The sequence below is a fragment of the Pholis gunnellus genome (genome assembly GCF_910591455.1).
Source record: "Pholis gunnellus genome assembly, chromosome: 22".
Taxonomy (NCBI): Eukaryota; Metazoa; Chordata; class Actinopteri; order Perciformes; family Pholidae; genus Pholis; species Pholis gunnellus.
Genome location: NC_136549.1, coordinates 17783915 through 17806592, shown reverse-complemented (window position 1 = coordinate 17806592; position 22678 = coordinate 17783915). Strand labels below are relative to the sequence as shown.

The 22678-nt window shown below is 39.0% G+C and overlaps 2 protein-coding genes across 2 annotated transcripts in view; one reads left to right on the top strand and one right to left on the bottom strand.

Moving 5' to 3' along the window:
* Positions 1-427: 427 nt before the first annotated feature.
* On the bottom strand, positions 428-7133 carry nup50 (nucleoporin 50). The gene is made up of 8 exons (XM_079183924.1): positions 6998-7133; positions 6373-6451; positions 6083-6163; positions 5752-6004; positions 4909-5457; positions 4691-4775; positions 2794-2909; positions 428-1911 (listed from the first exon to the last, which is right to left on the bottom strand). The coding sequence occupies exons 2-8, from the start codon at positions 6439-6441 to the stop codon at positions 1712-1714; spliced, it is 1353 nt and encodes a 450-aa protein (XP_079040050.1). The 5' UTR covers positions 6442-6451; positions 6998-7133; the 3' UTR covers positions 428-1711.
* Positions 7134-15781: 8648 nt separating this feature from the next.
* The window catches only part of phf21b (PHD finger protein 21B), a gene marked incomplete at both ends in the record, with an annotated part of 38169 nt that continues 31272 nt past the window's right edge, over positions 15782-22678 (top strand). The window contains 2 exons of the mRNA XM_079183718.1: positions 15782-15835; positions 16516-16575. Coding sequence (XP_079039844.1) covers positions 15782-15835; positions 16516-16575 — 114 coding nt within the window. The remainder of the gene's footprint in view (positions 15836-16515; positions 16576-22678) is intronic.

Below are 22678 nucleotides of genomic sequence, written 5' to 3'. Positions count from 1 at the left end.
AAGTCTTTAACTTGTTTACATCTTTTAAAATGTTTCATTTGTTTTCTTTGCTCGATAAATAATTTAATAGAGAAGTTTTGTTTAATCTCAAAGTCTCGTTTCCAGAACGAAAAAACTAAAATCGCAGTTTTACAAGAATATAATTAATTAATATAATTAATAAATAGAAGTTCAACACATTTTATGAATTATTTCTTTGAAGTTTTTATTTAAATAGTTTTAAAATCAGGAGCCGTCGGATCAAAGAGTAGTTTGTGTCTCTAGAAGAATAAAGAATCAATAAAACACAACGTAACTTTACGCTTCTTTTCTTCAGACTCACTAAAGTAGTAATTTAACTTCAGGACTCAGGAGCTGCTGCTCCTCCAGCTCTGAAGGAGAACCAGGAAGTGAATCTTTAAGTGTTTAATACAAAAACAAGACGGTCCTTTTGTTTCCTTTTTTTATTCCCCAGTAAACGTCTTGACGACGACGGCGCGTCTCGAAGGCCGAGGACACACAAAGGACACTTAGACAAAAAAACAAAAACACAGTCCATGTTGACAGAAAATTAAAAAAGAAAAAGCAGATTTTAAGAAGCTCTGTCACACCAGGTTCCATCAGACGAAGAAGAATCCTGCCGACAATAAATAGTTTCCACAACAAAAAACACTGAATCCTCGAACGCGTTCGTTCACAGAAACTAACCGTTACTACGAAACCAAACGGACTAATTTAACGTAGCGGTGAAGATGGTGGAGAATACTTTCAGTCACTCGACGACCAAATCAAACACTCGTCGTGTCGCTCTGAGTAAATAAAAACAGCAGCAGCAGCGTCGGACCGGAGGAATGTAGACGAAGCTTCAGATCGTAGACGAAGCTTCTGATCGTAGACGGAGCTTCTGATCGTAGACGAAGCTTCTGATCGTAGACGAAGCTTCTGATCGTAGACGAAGCTTCTGAATACAGACGAAGCTTCTGATCGTAGACGGAGCTTCTGATCGTAGACGGAGCTTCTGATCGTAGACGAAGCTTCTGATCATAGACTAAGCTTCTGATCGTAGACGAAGCTTCTGAATACAGACGAAGCTTCTGATCGTAGACGGAGCTTCTGATCGTAGACGGAGCTTCTGATCGTAGACGAAGCTTCTGAACGTAGACGAAGCTTCTGATCGTAGACGAAGCTTCTGAATACAGACGAAGCTTCTGATCGTAGACGGAGCTTCTGATCGTAGACGAAGCGTCTGAATACAGACGAAGCTTCTGATCGTAGACGAAGCTTCTGATCGTAGACGAAGCTTCTGATCGTAGACGAAGCGTCTGAATACAGACGAAGCTTCTGATCGTAGACGAAGCTTCTGATCGTAGACGAAGCTTCTGATCGTAGACGAAGCTTCTGATCGTAGACGAAGCGTCTGAATACAGACGAAGCTTCTGATCGTAGACGAAGCTTCTGATCGTAGACGAAGCTTCTGATCGTAGACGAAGCGTCTGAATACAGACGAAGCTTCTGATCGTAGACGAAGCTTCTGATCGTAGACAAAGCTTCTGATCGTAGACGAAGCGTCTGACTCTAAATTAAATATTTCACAGTATGACGACCAATTTATTGTGGAGAGAACGCTGGACTAGAGGACCAGTGTGTGTGTGTATGTGGTAGAACCGGCGTGATGAGGATAACCAGGTGACTTCAGCTAAAAGCTCAGGCAGCGAGGGGGGGGGGGGGGGGTTCAGCCTTTCTTCTCCTCCAGGGTCTTGTGCAGCAGGTCGGCGTCCTCGGTGGTCTTGACCCGGATCAGAAGGGGGACGGGGCTGCCGGGGTTCTTGTCGTCGACGGCCGGGTTCGGGACGCAGACCACCATCACGTTGTTCTTGCCGACCCGAGTGCACGGCATGGACGCCTGTAGCAGGATGTTCAGCAGGATGTTCCCTTCAAAATAAAAGGTCAGCGTGATTGTTCTGGAACGTCTGTCGTCTTCAGTTTAACTGAAACTTTTAAACCGTTTCAATCTGCTTTAATCTGAAATCACATTATTTGTGTAGATTGTTTTGAGGCCCGGTGGGATGAGTTGTACGGAGGCCAATATTCAAATAACTATAAATTAAAATGCCATTAAATGTACTTCTGTATTCATTTTAATAGTTATTAGGAACCAATCTGAACACTGGTTATGTCTTTATTTAGTAAAAAGTGGTCGTCTCTTTAATTTAACCGTTAAAACGTCAAACTCATCAAACTTTGGATTTAAATGAAGCAGCAGTTCTTGTGTTTGACCAGCAGGTGGAGCCGTTTGATCACCGCTGATGTTTGAGGACGAGTTCTTCTTCTCTGACTGATTTCATGACGTAATGATGATCTTTGTCTTTCAACCCGTCACCGTTTATTTCACTACACTCATTCTGTTTTTGGTATTATTCATTTCAGCACGTTTAATATTATTTATTTATTTTTAGATGTTTTCAGCGTCTGTCCTACAAACAGAAAAAAGCTACGGAAATATATTTATACTTTGCAGCAGTTTAGTTTAATACTTTATGAAAATATCTGACATGAAACCAAAAACACAGGTAAGTGTAGTTTGTGTGTATTTGTACCCAGGTTGGTGTAGTTTGTGTGTATTTGTACCCAGGTTGGTGTAGTTTGTGTGTATTTGTACCCAGGTTGGTGTAGTTTGTGTGTATTTGTGTGTATTTGTACCCAGGTTGGTGTAGTTTGTGTGTATTTGTACCCAGGTTGGTGTAGTTTGTGTGTAGTTTGTGTGTATTTGTACCCAGGTTGGTGTAGTTTGTGTGTATTTGTGTGTATTTGTACCCAGGTTGGTGTCGGCTCTGATGATCATCTGGACTTTCCCGTCGGTCTGTTTGAGGTGAAGCGTTCCGACTCCTTTCTCTTTGAACTCGGAGTCCTTCTTGTAGAACAGTTTACACCTGAAACACAAACACAACGTGAGGAACATGAAGACGAAGGGTCTTCTTCATCGAGGGGTAATCAGATTACATCACAGTGACGGCCAACAGCTCATGTTGTTGTCATGGAGTCTGGTTAGTTTATATATAAAATGTTAACATCGTGTATATTGTTATCTTAGACACAAACCCTTTAAAACCCTCATGAGGTCCTTTACACTCAAGTTAAACGGCTGTGGTTGACTGAGGAGTTTGTTTTTAACAATATTTAATGTACTCATATGTTTAATGTATTCATATATTTAATGTACTCATATATTTAATGTACTCATATGTTTAATGTATTCATATATTTAATGTATTCATATATTTAATGTACTCATATATTTAATGTACTCATATGTTTAATGTATTCATATATTTAATGTATTCATATATTTAATGTACTCATATGTTTAATGTACTCATATATTTAATGTATTCATATGTTTAATGTATTCATATATTTAATGTATTCATATATTTAATGTACTCATATATTTAATGTACTCATATATTTAATGTACTCATATATTTAATGTATTCATATATTTAATGTACTCATATGTTTAATGTACTCATATATTTAATGTACTCATATGTTTAATGTTTTCATATATTTAATGTATTCATATATTTAATGTACTCATATATTTAATGTACTCATATTTAATGTACTCATATATTTAATGTACTCATATGTTTAATGTATTCATATATTTAATGTATTCATATATTTAATGTACTCATATGTTTAATGTATTCATATATTTAATGTATTCATATATTTAATGTACTCATATGTTTAATGTATTCATATGTTTAATGTACTCATATGTTTAATGTATTCATATATTTAATGTATTCATATATTTAATGTACTCATATTTAATGTATTCATATATTTAATGTACTCATATATTTAATGTACTCATATATTTAATGTACTCATATATTTAATGTATTCATATATTTAATGTACTCATATGTTTAATGTACTCATATGTTTAATGTATTCATATATTTAATGTACTCATATATTTAATGTACTCATATATTTAATGTACTCATATATTTAATGTACTCATATGTTTAATGTACTCATATGTTTAATGTATTCATATGTTTAATGTACTCATATATTTAATGTACTCATATATTTAATGTATTCATATATTTAATGTACTCATATATTTAATGTACTCATATATTTAATGTACTCATATATTTAATGTACTCATATATTTAATGTACTCATATGTTTAATGTACTCATATATTTAATGTATTCATATATTTAATGTACTCATATATTTAATGTACTCATATATTTAATGTACTCATATATTTAATGTACTCATATATTTAATGTATTCATATATTTAATGTACTCATATATTTAATGTATTCATATATTTAATGTACTCATATATTTAATGTACTCATATATTTAATGTACTCATATATTTAATGTACTCATATATTTAATGTATTCATATATTTAATGTACTCATATGTTTAATGTATTCATATATTTAATGTACTCATATGTTTAATGTATTCATATATTTAATGTACTCATATGTTTAATGTATTCATATATTTAATGTACTCATATATTTAATGTACTCATATGTTTAATGTATTCATATGTTTAATGTACTCATATGTTTAATGTATTCATATATTTAATGTACTCATATGTTTAATGTATTCATATATTTAATGTATTCATATATTTAATGTACTCATATTTAGACGTACTTCTTGGAGTAGAAGGCGTCGTCCTCTTTCACCTCTTTGATCTCCGGTTTGGGCGGCTCCTCCGACTCTTCTTCTCCGTTCTCGTCTACAAATAAAACATTTTATTCATGATTTCACACTTTAAACAATGGAACCGATCGTTTAGTTTCCGCTCTGAATGAACTGTTAGTTGTAAAAGTGTCCTTTAAAGACTCGTGTACATCATATTTAATGTTTACCTGGAGGCCGAGCGTCTCCGGACTTAAAGGACGGCGGTGCAGCGGTGGAGGAGGAGGAGGAGCCGAACAGGGAGGAGGAGGAGGCGGCGCTGGAGGAGGAGAAGGAGAAGCTCGGGGGGGTTGTTTTGGCCCCTAAGGAGCCGAGGACGGAGCCGTCCACCTTCTGACCGAAGTTAAACGTGACGCCCGGGCTTCTGGACGAGTCTTCTGTCAGAGTTTTGCCGAAGGAGAACGAGGAAGAGGAGGAGGAAGGAGCGGCAGCAGGAGCGGCGGCGGTCGGAGGCTTCTTCTTCTTCTCCTCGTCTCCGGCGCCGTACTGGCGCTCGATGCTGGCCAGGTGCTGCTCGTAGTCCTTGAAGATGGGGTTCAGGTCACACAGAGGGTTCCCGTTCACGTGTTTGGTGATCCAGTCTCTCACCGAGCAGTTCAGAGCCGTCAGCTGACGGCTGTACTCCTTGTTGCTGGTGGAGCTTTGAGTCGAGCTCGGGCTGGAGCCATTGGTCTGCTGGAGCGTGATGTCAGAGGAGGCGGGGCCATTGAACGTCAGACCTGAGGACAAAAAGGAGGGTTAACCACATGACAGAGAGACAGAGAGAGAGAGAGAGAGACAGAGAGAGACAGAGACAGACAGAGAGAGACAGACAGACAGACAGAGAGAGAGAGAGACAGACAGACAGAGAGAGACAGACATTAAACAGACATCATAACCTCGCCTCTCTTCAGCTGGATAATCTCCAGACCTGTTGTGTTTGTTCTTCCTGTTTGACCGCTTCACTTCCTGTCCTGTCTCATCAGTGAGCTCATAATAATAATAATAATAATAATAATAATAATCATCCTCACCTGGTGATGAGGTGGACGTCACAGCCGGAGAAGAGAAACCGGAGAACGCTGGAAGAGAGCTGCTACCGTTCCCGTTGGTCAGAGCGCCGAGTCCCGAGAACCCTCCTCCTCCTCCTCCTCCTCCGTTACCGAAACCGGAGAACGCCGTGGGGGCGGAGCTTCCGGAGAACGCCGTAGAGGCGGAGCCTCCGCCGCTCGCCGCCGACGACAAAGAAAACCCTTTAAACCCTTTGAAGGATCCACTTCCATCGGCCTGGAACCAGAGGCAACGTTTAGACCTCTACAGCTACGACTCTACGTTTTAATAACGGCTTCATATTTCTGCTGTTACCTCTCCGACGTTCCTGCGTTTGGCCTTCTTTATCGGCCGACTCTTCAACACATCTTCACTGGCAACTAAAAACGTCCCGGCCTTCATGAAGGAGAGCAGATTTACACATTAAGACACTGAACACCCGACCTCCATCACTTCATTTATACTCCAGAGAGAGAGGGAGAGACACACAGAGAGGGTTGTTGATCTGTTTACTCGTTTATAATCCTCCTCTCATGCTGTAAACACTACACATGTTTCTGCTTTACTGTGATTTAGTGTAAAGTTTGTATATTATATTTACTCACCTCCTCTCCCTCCTCCTCCTGATCCCAGTTCCTGTCCGTTAGCTCTTTATCAGCGATCCTCTTCGCCATCCCTCCGTCTCTGAGACAAACAGAAGAAGAAGAAGAGGTCAGCAGGTCTTCTTCTCTACAGAAACTTAATCAGCTCAATGATGCAGACGGTCAAATATACTCTGTAACATCAGATACATGTAGTGCAGTAAAAAGTACACATATTGAGATATTATACCTGAGAAATGTACTTTGTTACTTCCCATTACTGCCTATATTAAAAACACCTTCGATGTTAGATTGAAGAGGTCGAATAGAGAATAATTTTCCCAGCATGCATCATAAATACAGCTGAAGAGTTGCAGTTGGGTAACAGTTAACGTCAGCTAGCTTCACTTAGCGCTTCTTCAAAGGCTCCCAGTTCCTCATTTATATCGATAATTAACGTTTAAGTCATATTATTATAATTAACGTTAACGTGTTAACTCACTAACGTGTTCATCCGGGTCTCTAACATCCATCCTCGGGCTGCTAGCCGGTGAGCTAACGGCAGTGAGAGCTAACGGCTAAACGTCATGCTAACGTTAGCTCCGTCACACAGACCGGTTTTAAATAGCGTTATTTAATTTAAACGTACCTCTATCTGGACCTGTGGGTGACTCCCGGACGGTTCTTTCCTCTCCGGTGTTTAGATAACCTGTCTCTCCGGTAAGAACGTCTCTGTGTTTTGAACGAGCCTCTCTCACGCCGCCATTTTACAGAGCCGTGTGTATATCCGCATGGGCTCGCGGCGTCCACCGTGTTTGCGCTTGCGCAGTAGACACATAGTTCCCTTTTTAGCATGGGAGTTGTAGTCTTTAACGATTGACCCTTTTTGTGTATATATATTTGTATATAAATTCCACACATATCTATATCTAGATAACATTATATATTCTTTGTTATTTCTGTCATTTGGGGATTCTATATTGACAGAAAAATAGTCTTTCAAACTATTTTTCTGTAGCAAACAATAATAATGGTGCAGAGCCGGGCAGCAGATGGCTCGACTCCAAGCGCTCAGGTTCCCGGTCGGGTCTGCTGCCAAATAGGAACAGGTGCTGGAGAAAGTAGGAAGTGAGCTGAGGGCAGCAGGAGACCCGCTGACCAGCTGGTGACGAGGAACATGGAAAAAGACCTGGCAGCAGAGAGAGAGAGAGAGAGAGAGAGAGAGAGAGAGAGAGAGAGAGAGAGAGAGAGAGAGAGAGAGAGAGAGAGAGAGAGTACAGTTCAAAGATTGAAAGGAAAGAGTTCAGAGTAATTAAAGTATGAAATGCAGAGACTTGAATAGTATAAACTGTATTCTAACTATCAACAGTCTGGAGTCAGTATTGTTAGCGTAGCTTAGCATAAAGACTGGAAGCAGGGGGAAACTGCTAGCTCGGTTGTGTTCGAAGTTAACCGGACACATCTAATGCTACATTATTAAATCTGCACACAAACAACGTAATATTGTGTTTGTACCAGTGAAGAGAAGTCGTTGCTTCACGTGTTAAAGCTGCATTCTCTCTAGTGACCACCAGGGGGCGACTCCTCTGGTTGTATAGAAGTCTATGAGAAAATGACTCTACTTCTCTCTTGATTTATTACCTCAGTAAACATTGTAAACATGAGTTTATGGTCTCAATCTCTAGTTTCAAGTCTTCTTCAATACAGCATGATGTTCATTTAGTACATGATGGTCCATTTAGAGTCACACAGACCATAAAGCAGGGGATGCTTTAGGGGCGGGGCTACACGGTGTGATGCGTCTGAACATTTCTCTGCTGTGTCTTTATACAGTATCTGGGTATGAATGTATAAATGCATGAATGCATGAATGTATGAATATTAACAGACGTCTCTTAAAGCTTCTATTTCTTCTATTAGAAGCAGCTTCCTGTGCAGAGTGAATTACACTGTTGAGAAGATGGAGGGGGGGGGGGGGGGGGCTGATAACGTATTGATGTAGAACATGAGAGAACATCACTGATCCACACGGTCTACCATGAACACAGAGACACAATGCATTCATTCAGTCACTCATTCCTTATTCACTTATTCATTCACTCATTCATTCACTTATTCATTTATTCATTCACTTATTAATTCATTTATTTATACATTCATTCATTTATTCATTCATTCATTGGTTCATTGAATGATTTATTTATTCTCCGTAGTTTTGTGTATTTTATTTGTTTTAATGTGTAAGTAAAGTGAGTAAACCTCTGACGTCATCTCGTAGCTGCTCATTAATTGTTACATGTGATTAAACGCTCGTCTCTAATTGGCCGTTCAGCAGACAGATCGACGTCATTAGTCTTCTGCACGCGGAGCTTTAATGAGGTTGAATTAATTGAGTCGTCAGTTAGAGCAGCGACTCATTAACAGGAAGTGAAGCTCTTAATGATGTAAAAGGTGAAGATGTTAAAATGTGTTTATCTTTAAGGTTCTGGTTCAAAAGGGATGGAATATAAACACGAGGCCTCCTAGCGGCTGAGAGCGGTACTAACGACAGGAATATATACATATAAAATATACAACTTATAATAAAAAACAACTCAAACAACACATTCACACTTCAACATATATAAATACTAGAAGAGTTGAGTAAAACTCCAACAATTTAACTAAATATATAATATAAATATATAATATACATATTTATAATACATTGAATATGTTTTACTTTTCTTTATGTGTGAACATTTCATGAATGAGGTTCAACTCAAAACAACACAGAATAAAACACTAATTAAAGTATAAAAGTAAACATATATAGACACATATATACATACATATATATGTCTAAATATATATATATATATATGTGTATGTATAGGATATATGTGTGTACATTTGTGTATATATATACATATTTATACACATTTATACACATATATGTCTATATATATGTATGTATATAGACATATATATGTATATATACATATACTATACGTATATATGTATGTATATGTATGTATATATGTTTATATATATGTATAGGTCGGAGCACATTCGTGATTTGTCTCATTAGTTTACTTTTGTTTGAAACATTCTTCTGTTCTGGTTGGTTTTCTGTAATGTTGGAGGTGTTGCAGTGCATGCTGGGATACTCTCCTACCTGAGTGAAGCTCCCGTGTTATCACGTGACTCAGGCAGCAGCAGCTTCATGAACGGTGTGTCTGATGTTGTGTTTGTGGATCAGAGCTCATCACAGATCCTCCACCTGGGAAATAAATCCACGTGATGAATGAATTCAGCCGTCAAGACTCTGAAGCTGCTGATTACAAAGTGTGTGTTTGGTTTAATATGAAGTGGCTCTGCAAACACTGAAGGGAGTTCACAACAATCACACTGAGATGATTGAATTATACACATTAATAATTCATTCACATTAAATCCTCAAACTTGGAACAAGTTAGCGGCGGATGCGTCACCAGAGTGAGGATTAAAAAAGAGCTCTTTACCGCCAGCTTTGAGGAAGTAGAAGGTATAGTCGCTATAGTGTGTGACAGTGTGTCGCTATAAATAAAGAAACAGTATCAAGAAGAACTCTGATCATTTACTGAAGTACTCTAGAAATACTTTAGATGTACTGTGTTACAAGTAAAAGATATACTTATTTACATTCAGTCCGATTCATTCTTATTTTACTTTCTGTTAGTTTTACTATTACTATACTATTTTATCTTTACTATGTCACGAGTCAAAGTCCTGCATTCCAAAGTAAAAGAAAGTTTTCAAAATAAAAGTCCTTAGTGTGTATTTTGTGACTTCACATTGCACATGTTTTGTCAGATAAATGTAATGAGGTAAAAAGTATTTTCCCTTAGAAATGTAAAGTAACAAAGTAAAATAACATAAAGTAAAGGAAAGTAACAAAGTAATGTAAAGTAAAGCATAAACATAACGTAAGGTAACGTAACACTAAGTGAAGTAAAGTAAATTAGAGTGTAACGTAACGTAACGTAACGTAACACACAGTAAAGTAGCGTAAAGTAAAGTCATGTTAAGTGAACTCAGAGGAGGCGGGGTTTCAAAGAAGAAGAAGAAGAGGGTGGGGCTTTAAACAGGTAGTAACAAACATGGCCGTCACTGCAGTTTGAGTCGGTGAGATAAGAAGGGAAGAAGGTAAGGAGGTAAGGAGGTGTGTGATCAGAAGGCTGGAGGTGTTTTGGTGTTTGTCGGTTTGTTGACTTGCTTCCTTCTGTTACGTTACTGTTGTAAAATGCTAACACTCAATCATTGTGTGTTTTCAGTGTGTTGTGTGGTTCATGTGTTAGCTCACGTATAGATACGTCTCTTACTTTTCTTTGTTCTGGACTTAGGTTTGTGTTAGCAACATGTCAGCTAGCATAGTTAGCTGCTAAGTTGACCGGTTAGCTAGCTCTTTAAATGAAAGTAGACTTAGTCAAATAAAGTTCCTGCTAAGTTAAGTTGCTAAAATCTTTTGCTTCTTTGTCACAAATGAAAAATACTCGTCATAGTTTCCAGAACCCAAGATGACAAATGTAATGTTTTTATTTAAATACGACAGTTTATTATCAGAAAACCACCAAATGCTCACTTTATGAAGCTGGAAACAGTTAAATGTTGTCATTTTACTGAAGAGATTACTTGTTGATTAATCACAATTAAACATTGTTGCATATTGATTTTCTATCAGCGTACTAATTGATGAATTGAGTGATTTTCAACCCTAAACTTCAGCTTCGAAGCTACAAGTTTGAGCCCAGGATGAACTCTGTTCCTGCAGCCGCTCACAGGTTCCACTTTCTCCAGGAAAACACCTTCTTCAGGCTCTAATGTCTGTATTTAATGTATGAAGCTGCCATGATGGTACAAAGAACACAAGATTAAAACATAGTCTGACTATAACTGACGTTCAACGGGGCTTTGCATCCGTTCACAACCATTAGCAGGAACCCCTCCTGTCTGTAGTGCAGTGTAGTGATGTCGGTGATGATTGAGAGGAATTCATAACCACTTGTTAAATGTGCGCCGCTCAGGCCTGCTAACCATCTGATAATTACTGCTCTGCAGGTCCTAGAGCTCTAACCACACGCTGCTTGATGTTTACACGAGAGACGCGTTTATTCTTTGTGGTTCTTCTTCAGAGAACAACACAAAGGATGCAAACACGAGGGATCCTTCACTGCTCCTCTGCAGCGCTCTGACACACAGTGAATCACTATTATGTCAGCACGTTATCTCCACACGACAACTTCCAGCCGAACAAAACCGTTTCTCTCACTCGCAGCAGCAGAGGAGAGAACGAGGCTGCGTTCAAGAGCAGAGCTGCTGGCCAACGGAGCCGGAGCCGGAGCCGGGGAAGCAGCCGTGTTTATTTACTGGAGGAGGAGAAGAAGAAGCTCTGAGTGAGAGAACTGGGTCACAGACATTAGCTCAGAGGGGCTCTGACATCAGTCACAAGTACTACTTAAATACTGTAGTACTACTCTGTCACCAAGCAGTACTACTCCCACCACATCCTGAACCGGTTCTAGGTCAAAAAACATGTGCAGACAAATGTATATTTTCAGTCGTGAGGTACTTGTACTTTGAGTATTTTCATTAAACTTTGTTAGAATTCAGATTTTATAGAAGTTTGAGGACGAATGTTTGGAAGGTATCTCGTCAAAGACATCAAAGGAGCCAGAATCATATTTTAAATCTATTTTCTCTAAAGAAAGGTTCTGATTGTCTACTTAGTAACCTGATTGCGTAGCAATGCTAACGTTCTGTTGATTAATAATGTTCTCTTAGTTTGACCGCTGTGAGCCTCCAGCTCCTCAAGAAGTACTTTTACCACAAACTGTGGTATTTATACTCATTTCTAGTTAGGAAGAGCTCCAATGAGAAGGTATGAAGACCATGTGACGTGGTCAAAAGCTCCGGTTACTACGGAGACTTTGAGCCGAGGTCGGTTCAGGTTTTGGGCTGAAATAAAATCAAGAAGTTTTTATTTTGGACGTCAAACTTTAATAAGAACTGAAGTTCTGTTTTATATTATATTATACTGCTGTACTTTTACTGCATAGAGCGGAGAATACTGCTGTACTACTACTGATACTTTTATTAAGTGAAGATGATAATACTTGTACTTTAAAACACATGAAGCCCATAATACTTGTGTGTGTGTATATGTATATATATATAGAGAGAGCAGTTCACTCCATCTTGTGGTGTTGCATTCAGGGACATCAGCCAGCTAACGCCTGGCTCATACCCCACCAAAATAAAAGCTCAGTGACTGTGTTAGTGCAGCAGCATCCGTCTGTTGTTTGTTTCCCAAACATTCCTCCTGCAACACTTCCTGTGAGTGAAGACCCGCTCTGGGTCCAGGACTGGGTCAGGCTGCTCTGGGTCCAGGACCGGGTCAGGCTGCTCTGGGTCCTGCCAGTCCTGCTAGATGTCCTGGTCCAGAACTGGTCCAGTACTCTATGTTGATTCACTGTCACAGTTAAAAGTATTGATATAAAGTATAATAAACGTATACTTGTGGTCTGAACATAGTACATTTAGTCAAGTACTCTGCTTAAGTACAATTATACTTCCATGTTCTGCTACTTCTACATCTCAGAGGTTATTTACAGCTTTAGTTATTTTAAAGATTCAGATTAATAATCAACTCATAAATGATGTTACACATTAAACTACCATCAGTACATGTTCCTCTGAGATGTAAGGGGAGTAGAAGTACAAGTAATAAGTACAATACTCGAGTACTGGAAACAAAAATACAACAATAAAAAGAGTATTTGTGTGGTAAACGCTGTGAAATAATATATAATTATTAAAGAGTATACGGTTGTTTATTTTGTGTACTTTTACTTTCTCTGTGTATATATATTTACATCATGCATATACATCGTCTAACGTGTATTACTTCATATTTATAGTGTGTTATTTAATCCCTTGTTTTATTTTGCAGTAGTTTCTGTTCTTATTTTGCTTTTTTTTAATACATATTTAATGAGATTCAAGACTTTTATCGCAAAACAATGTTGTATTTAATAGTTATGATAAATAAAGAGCTAATTGTACATGAACTATAACCCCAGTATATATATAGTGGTGTGTAATAACATGATAACCCTCCACCAGTGAAGGTGAAGTGTGTCTCCATCCACAGCTTTAAACACTCCGAGCAGCTCGGAAGTGAAAAGCAGAGAAGACGTGAAGAGTTTCACCGCTGAGCCGTGAAATGAAAAGTAGCAGCTGATGTAGCAGCAGAGGTGGGGGAGGGGTTCACCGGGCAGGGAGGGGGGAGGAAAGGAGGGAGGAAAGGAGGGAGGGAGGGACTACTTTCTGTCAACGTCTGCAAGATGACTACAAACTACAACTTTACTGCGAGGCTTTCTGTTTTAGTCGAATCGAGGGTGTTGGCTTCAAGGAATTCTCGGTTTTAAACAAACAAAATGGAGGTTAGCTTAATGCTAAATAGGAGCAATTTTAGCGTTAAGCTATTCAAAGAATTGTGATATGCCCCCCCCCCCCCCCCCCCCCCCCCCCCCCGCTGCCTCTGTCCATGGTGCTACTACTACTACTCTCTGATTCACCCGTCAAAATGTCGGCTCGTATCTTCACTCACAGTAAACACACACACACACACACACACGCATTGCCGCCATTTTGTTCACGTTGTGCTATAATTCGTGCTTGAAAACTGCGGTGAAGTTGTTCTCTGTCGAGTTTAAACAGTAAAATTCAATCACTAACTGCCATCTCTGCTCTCTCATCAACTCTCCGATCACATCCCACCTCTGCTCTGCTTCTAGTTGGTTCCCTCACGCTCTCACTCAAGGATCGCAACTCCTGATTGGCTCGCCTTTCCCGCCCCCTAGCGTGAAGCCAGCAGCTTGGACCAATAGCGGCCCGTCTTCTTGTGCAAAGGGCGGGAAGAGGAGGAGGAAGAGGAGGAGGAGGTGATGGAGGTCAGACTGACAGACATGGGGGGAAAGAGGCTGGATTTCTGGGAAGTAAACGGACACATTTGGCCTCTTTGTTGTTTGAAGAGCCACAAAAAAACTACAGATTGTGTCTGGAGGCTCCGTGTGTATCGACATGTTTTATATTCTCTAATCCTCCACATTGTCCCTGTCTGGCTCACTTAGTTGTGATGTGGAAGCTGCTGCCATGTTTTCTTCTTCATGCTGAAAGATGGATGATGATGATGTTTGTAACCACATGCTTCTTTAGGTTATTTAACTACACTACTTATGAAAGTAATTCTACAATAATCTGAAGTCAGATTAAAAGTCTGCAGATGTATAATAAACTATGGGTAAAAAATAACATTTTGTAGATTCATATTATTAATTAAAAATATAAATAAACTAATAAATGAAGTCTCAGTACAGAGATAAAGTAATTTAAATGACCTCCATCTTTACCAGCTGCAACATTACAGAGATGAACTCATTAATGCATGAATAATTGTGATGTATATACTATACTTCTAGCTCTATAATAGCTTTATGTTTGTGTAGTTTTATATTTTAATGTATGGAAACACAAGTTTTTAAGAGAAATATATTGATTGATATGTTTTGTGATGATAATAAACTTTATTTATACAGCACCTTTCAAAATAAAGTGCTTTATGGTAATGTATTTATGGTTAAAACAGGAATAAATAAATAATTAAATAAAAGACACCAAAGTAATATAAAAAGATAGAAGGCAACATAAAAAAATATAAACATATGTTGGAAAGATTGATAAAATAAAATAAAAGGTTTTGAGAAGTAATGTATAGTTCTTATATAGCTTGTTTTTATTTTAGTTTTATTTTTCTTCTTTTATTGTCTTTGTAACATCTGTTTTGAAAACGTGCAACATAAATAAATGTATTATTTATGTTTTATTATAACACTCCTTGAAGTAGTTGTAGCTCCCCCCGGGTCACACTGCGCATGTCTGTCTCTCTGCTCCATCCGGGAACTTTCAGAAATACCATTGACAGCCGAAGCGCAACTTTTCCCCAGGCAAAGTGAAATCAAGCCGCGGACTCGGACAAAATGTAGTCCTCCGTTTTTCAACTTAAAACTACCGAAGGAAAAGCCGACCCGCTCCCCCGGCGGACCCCTCGACGTACGGCCGTTAATCTGGAGAGGACCCGTCCGGGGCCTGAGCTCTTTCCGCCGGGTTCGGACTACTTTTTGAAGACGAGCGGAAAGTGGGTGATGAGTCTCGAGCCTGTAAAAAAAAAAAGAAGCGAGAACTTGCTTTTTTTATTTTTTTGGTTTAGGCAGCCCGAGTAGTTCTTTCTTTACATTGTTATTGTCGCTTTGGAAGAAGAAGAGAAAAAAAAAATCTTTTTAATTCACTTAAACTTCGGTGTCCGGTCCGCGTCGAAAAAAAGTGGGAGAAAAGTGCTTTTTCCGGTCGCAACATGGAACTACAAGGCCTGCAAGAGGCGCTGAAAGTAGAAATCCAATGTCATCAGGTAAATGAAACCTCGTTGTTATTCTGCTTCTGTGAGCGAGTGAGGAAGAGGAGGGAGGAGGGAGGAAGGAAGGAAGCAAGGGAAAAGAGGTTAACACTCCTCTCGCTTTTATAATGTCGACACAACGTCCGCCAACAAGTCCGATTTAAGTGCACTTTTCCACCGCTACTTTCTTTTTTTTGTTGTAATAATTGCTAATTTTTTGTTGTTGTTGCGCTGAGCAACACCACTACATCTACGTGAGTAATAGTAATAGTAGTAATAATAATAATAATGCGGTGTGTGGCGATCCGGACGCGACCTGAATATTTATGAGTTTTTTTTTTTTTTTGCCAAAGAGTCGTAGCTGCTGATGCTGATCCTCCGGCTGCTGCTGCTTTGTTTTTTTCACCACCGCTTTGTTCCTCCCTTTCACATTACTACTAAAAAAAACTTGAGGGCACTTTTTTTTTTTTTTTACCGTAATTACGCTCCTCCAACGGGTTTGTTACTAAATTAACTAGTTGCACAGATGAAGCAAGACCCACAGGTAATATATATATATATTTATTTAAATATATAGCGAAACGAGGCGAGTGTGAGAGAGAAACTTTATCAGCATTAAAATCTTCGGTTATCCATCGTGACTTTGCTGATATATAAATGTCATAATTTGATTGTGTACTTGTTTTATATTATAGGATGGAGAGCTTAAGAGACAGCTGCACGACAGGAGAATAACAGCACTAAGCGATAAACAAGTAAGATCACTATATATATATGTTATATACGTGTGTGTGTGCGGTACAAACTAGCCATAACAAACATGGTGGATTGTGTAAAGAGAGCAGAAAGTCTCCATTAACCTCCCCTCTGCTCGTGTGAACTGTTCCTCCTCTGTGGAGCTTCTTTTTGTCTCTCGGCATCTCAAAGTTGTGTTTTTTTTTTTAGCGTCCATTTTGAGTTGGTCGACATGTTTCTGGAGAGTAAAAAAAGAAGCTAATAAAAAAAAAGGAGGTAGCTAAACTCAACTATCCGGACCGGGACTTTGTTTGTTGTTTCATATTGTTGGGAGTTGTTGATCTGACCGTTAATGACGTAATGGAGTTGCTTTTTAATCCCGGTTATTGTTACTTTATACTTTCTTTTAGTCCGGTGGTGTTATTTCTACCTCGGAGGAGGGGGGGGGGGGGGGGGGGGGGTCACGTGACGTCACTTGATTCGCCCACTTTCACTTATTTTTCTTTACTATCTTGTTTTAGCTTTAAGCTAACTCTGAAGCTACGGTGTGGATGAGATGCTGAGAGGAGAGAGAGAGAGAGAAGCCGGGCTGTAGTGTTCAGCACCGCGGACAGCTCCTCTCCTCTTGCTCCGGTGGTAGCTTAGCTAGCTGCTAAGTTAGCTGCTTAGCTCAGCTGCTAGCACCGCCCCGCCGGTCGGTCCCAGGCCGGATACCGGTGGACTACGCGTTGGGCCCGTTATACCCGCAACGCCGATAGTTAGATAAACGCCTAAAAGACCGTAATATAACGGGTCGCTATCCCTACAATAAAAGCGCACTACTCTAAAGACCCGGTGCTTCTAAAAACACTCACTCAGAGTCGGAGTTCAGTGACATCCGGCCTCACTACGTCCCAGACTCCGCTAACAAAATGCTAAATCTAACAGTTAACGTGTACAATCATCACGTGAATCACAACGTATTGCTTTATATAACTTTTAAAAGAGATGCTTCTCATTTCGGCTGATATTTAACTTTAACAGCTCGTCTGTGAACTAAGTTAAACAAACAAAAGTAGAGGCTTTTCAAAATAAAGGCCACACAACTAGCCCTCATTAGCGAGCAGATTCAGTCTCATTAAATGGATTATCATGCAGTTTTCTCAGCTCGTAATTAAACTTATTAGTTATATGTTATTAGTTATATTCATAATACTTGTTAGCACATAACAGGACACAAAGCACCACTATATATATATATATATATATATATATATATGAAATAAATAATCCAGTTTCTACTTCTGCAGCTGAACAGTTTGTGTTTTCTAGAGTATATTTCTTCTTCTTCTCCTCTCAGTTTTGGTAGTGGAAGCTTCCATTTTGAGAGAGATGGGGGGGTGGTTTCTCCCCCCCATCTCTAACATGGAGAGGGAAAAAGTCTGCAGAGTTTCGTGCAGGAGGAGGAGGAGGAGGAGGAGGAGGAGGAGGAGGAGGAGGGGGGGGGGGATGGGCCCCATTCATGCCGAACATTACCATTTTGATTGCTTTGATGCTGTTTTTGGTTTGGATGTGGGGGGGGGGGGGGGGGAGGGGCGGCAGTGAAAAGAGAGCGAGGCAGAAAGCTCAGTCAGCACTGTGCACGGCTGTGTTTTTAATCACCACGCTGATTAATTCTTCTTCTTCAGCTGCAGAAACATGTGACCTTTATTTTGTACTTTTTCCTCTCGTTGCACACAGAAGAGCTTTAGCTTTAGCCTCGACATGCTAACGCTAAAGCTCCGCTGTGTCACATCTAACATGTGTTATGATAACCCTTGACCTCTGAGCTGCTGACGGAGCCGTGTTTATCAGGAGTCATAATGAGACGAGTGTTACTAGTGGAGGACGGAGGGGGTTAAAAGCCTGGCGGTCATTTCATGGTCACACTTTATTTATTTATTTCCTGTGTGACAGGAAGAGAAGCTGTGCGTCCGTCTTCATGTTGTCAATGAGAAGTTTTAATAACAGTTTATTATAAGGTGTAAATACAGCAGGTTCAGCAGTGAGGCGGTTTATCTCCGCTTCCTCCTGGATATCTGAGGATTCATTGATTCCACTTGCTCTGCGTTGCATCACTGTGACTCCAGGGTTCTCCGACTTGTCAGGTGGAGAACACTTGTTTTTGGTTCTTTTTCTGTCGTTTTTATTTATTCATTCCTCAGAGCAGGTAGTCGTCGTCGATCTCGTGTCCGCAGTGGATTTTGCGTGAACCAAACGTGACTTTAGTTTAGTTCTAACAGCCGGTAGATTACAGCAGAGACACGAGTGGAAGTGAGGAACAAACGGCGTGATTATTCTCATGTATTTATGCTTAGTTTAGTAGTAATGTTCATTATAATGTGGTTTATTATGCTGCAGCTGTTCTTGTACTTCTGTGGTTTCCCTTCATGTTATTATTGAGGTTTACATGTGTTGAAAGTACTAAATATACTACGTGGTTTTCACCTGTTTTCTAAACATTCCTCTGTGGATTTGTTGGCGTCTCTTTGTGCCACCACGTCTACTTTCACATAAAGATCAGATTTAGAAACCCGGAGACTCGTAAACAAGACGTCGTGTCTCTCCGAGAGGAATCTGAAGTTCCTCTGATCCTCTCGTCTGACTTCAGGAAGCAGCTTTTTAACGTGAATCTGCTTCCTGAAGTGTAAACAGCCTGAAAACACCCTCAATCACTAACGGAGTGACTTCAGCAGCCAAGCTGACCTGTTGAGGTGTTTAGTTTCTACACTTTTAGATTATTTACATGTGTTTCAGTATCTGTGTGAACTATAATCCTGGAGATCTTTACGCTTCACTTTGTTTAGACGCTGTGGCTTTTCTCCAGAGTTTAGCTCTTATTTTCATTTCAATGTCAGATTTCTGGGCCGTCTAGAGGACAGAAACACTAAAAAGGTAAAACCTCCTGAAGCCATGAGCTCTGTAGACCAGGACCAGCATCCACTGGTTGTATAAAGAGAATTACCTTTTATTTACCGACTCAGAGAAGTGGATCTAGTCCGATTAAACGCATTCATTTTGGTTCATTTTCTACTGAATAAAATCAGAAGAAGTGAGCGGAAGATGAAGGTCAGGAGGTCTGACAGAAGGTCTTAGATCAGGTGTCCGTCCTGCTGGAGACGTCATGTTATTTCTAAATGTTTCTGTAGAAATCTCATGAAATCAGTTGGTACGTAATGATGAACTCGTCGTTATTTTAACCCAAAACACCGTCTCTGTCTAAACCTCACTGAGCAGTTTGCTGTGAAGTTGACTGGTGTTGCTGCTAACAGCTGGTCCGCTTCATGTGTTAAAGCTGCTTTCTTTGCATTTTATTTTGGTGGAAAATCCCACTTCATGCCGACGATATCACTTTATTTACATAAATCTTAATCTTATAGTTAACAACTTTTTCTTGCAATAGTATTTGTTTTGTTGAAAACACAACTTTATACTGAAGATATAATAATATATCTTAATCTCGTAGTTTGACGTTTTCTTATATATATTAAGATTCTTTGTGTGAAAACCTTTTGTTGTTAAAACCTTTTTGTATTTATTCATTTGAACAAACGTCTACCTTCAGGTGAAGATGTCAAATGTTTAAAGATTCATTAGTGAAGAAGAAGGAGGTTTTCTTCTTCTTCTGTGGTGTGTGTTGGAGGTAGCAGGTGCTTCATTTCAGGGTCATTTGCATGTTTTAGTTTTCTGAGTTTATCTTCTAACCTTTTGTGTCTTTACTCAATTTCACGCAGACCTGAAGTTAATTATTGTGGCTTCATGGACATCAATGTGTTTTCTCTCCTGCACACACACACACACACACACACACACACACACACACACACACACACACACACACACACACACACACACACACTCGATTATATTGGCATATTTGGTATTTACAAAGTTCAGAGTGAAGAAGCGTCTTTGAGTGTTAAAGGTGTGACGTTGTGATATTTTAGTAACCGGGTAAAAAATTAATCCGTTAAATCAAATCTATGAAATCTTGAAACGAGTTTATTTATTTTCACGTTTAAGGAGTCGGCCATGTTTTTTTGGTGCATAAGAATAAACATAGTAATAGAAAATAACAGTCAAGAAACAGAAAATATGAAGATAAGCACAAGTATTGACCGATATACTTTATTAAAAAGTGCAACGATTTAAATGAATTGGTGCGATGTGGAGTAAATCAAATATCATCATCTTGTTTACCAAATACTTCAATAACAATATTATTTTGAGTATTGGTGCATTTCTGATCAATAATCCTCAGTAATATGAATAATAATAATAATAATAGAACAGTTGAAGTTCAGAAAATGACTTTACTGTAATACAGCCTTTAAAAATAAGAAGGAAAACACACGAATGTCTTACTACACAGATCTGTGGTCACATGAGTCAATCATGACGTCATAGTTTCACAGTTTAATGTTTTTACACAACCTGGTTAAAGTGAACTCTTTATTAGAGGAGACATTTATAATGAAACATGAAGAATAAAATGTTTTTGATGAAATATCATGATTTTAAGCTTCGTTTTGGCTGATTTTTATGAAGGAAGCGTTCGTCACACATGATGTGTTCAAGGACCGTCGGAAAGATGAAAATCTGACGATCAAGCTTCTGGTTGTGATGAACGGTGAAGTTTTGGTGATGGTTAAAAAAACATGCTCCGTCTGTTTTTTTTAGGGTTAAACTGCAGCTTGACTGGTTCTGGTTGTTGGTTCTCATCCTGTTAACTAGTCAGAAGATGATGTTGGTTTAGTAGAACTCACCCTGTTAACTAGTCAGAAGATGATGATGGTTTAGTAGAACTCATCCTGTTAACTAGTCAGAAGATGATGTTGGTTTAGTAGAACTCATCCTGTTAACTAGTCAGAAGATGATGTTGGTTTAGTAGAACTCACCCTGTTAACTAGTCAGAAGATGATGTTGGTTTAGTAGAACTCATCCTGTTAACTAGTCAGAAGATGATGTTGGTTTAGTAGAACTCACCCTGTTAACTAGTCAGAAGATGATGTTGGTTTAGTAGAACTCACCCTGTTAACTAGTCAGAAGATGATGTTGGTTTAGTAGAACTCACCCTGTTAACTAGTCAGAAGATGATGTTGGTTTAGTAGAACTCACCCTGTTAACTAGTCAGAAGATGATGTTGGTTTAGTAGAACTCATCCTGTTAACTAGTCAGAAGATGATGATGGTTTAGTAGAACTCACCCTGTTAACTAGTCAGAAGATGATGTTGGTTTAGTAGAACTCATCCTGTTAACTAGTCAGAAGATGATGATGGTTTAGTAGAACTCACCCTGTTAACTAGTCAGAAGATGATGTTGGTTTAGTAGAACTCATCCTGTTAACTAGTCAGAAGATGATGTTGGTTTAGTAGAACTCACCCTGTTAACTAGTCAGAAGATGATGTTGGTTTAGTAGAACTCACCCTGTTAACTAGTCAGAAGATGATGTTGGTTTAGTAGAACTCACCCTGTTAACTAGTCAGAAGATGATGTTGGTTTAGTAGAACTCACCCTGTTAACTAGTCAGAAGATGTTGTTGGTTTAGTAGAACTCACCCTGTTAACTAGTCAGAAGATGATGTTGGTTTAGTAGAACTCACCCTGTTAACTAGTCAGAAGATGATGATGGTTTAGTAGAACTCACCCTGTTAACTAGTCAGAAGATGTTGTTGGTTTAGTAGAACTCACCCTGTTAACTAGTCAGAAGATGATGTTGGTTTAGTAGAACTCACCCTGTTAACTAGTCAGAAGATGATGTTGGTTTAGTAGAACTCACCCTGTTAACTAGTCAGAAGATGTTGTTGGTTTAGTAGAACTCATCCTGTTAACTAGTCAGAAGATGTTGTTGGTTTAGTAGAACTCACCCTGTTAACTAGTCAGAAGATGTTGTTGGTTTAGTAGAACTCACCCTGTTAACTAGTCAGAAGATGATGTTGGTTTAGTAGAACTCATCCTGTTAACTAGTCAGAAGATGTTGTTGGTTTAGTAGAACTCACCCTGTTAACTAGTCAGAAGATGATGTTGTTGTTATTTTTAGGCTGAGGTGTCGGCGGTTCAGCTCATAAGTTGTTGTTGTTGTTGTTGTTGTTGTTGTTGCAGTGAT

Bases quoted from the DNA above. Each gene is read 5' to 3' on its own strand.
- nup50 (XM_079183924.1), bottom strand. From the start codon at position 6,441: ATGGCGAAGAGGATCGCTGATAAAGAGCTAACGGACAGGAACTGGGAT. The intron at 5,458-5,751 runs GTGAGGATGATT...TTTTGTCCTCAG, and splicing joins GACGTCCACCTCATCACCAG to GTCTGACGTTCAATGGCCCC. The intron at 1,912-2,793 runs GTACAAATACAC...TTTATTTTGAAG, and splicing joins CAGAGCCGACACCAACCTGG to GGAACATCCTGCTGAACATC.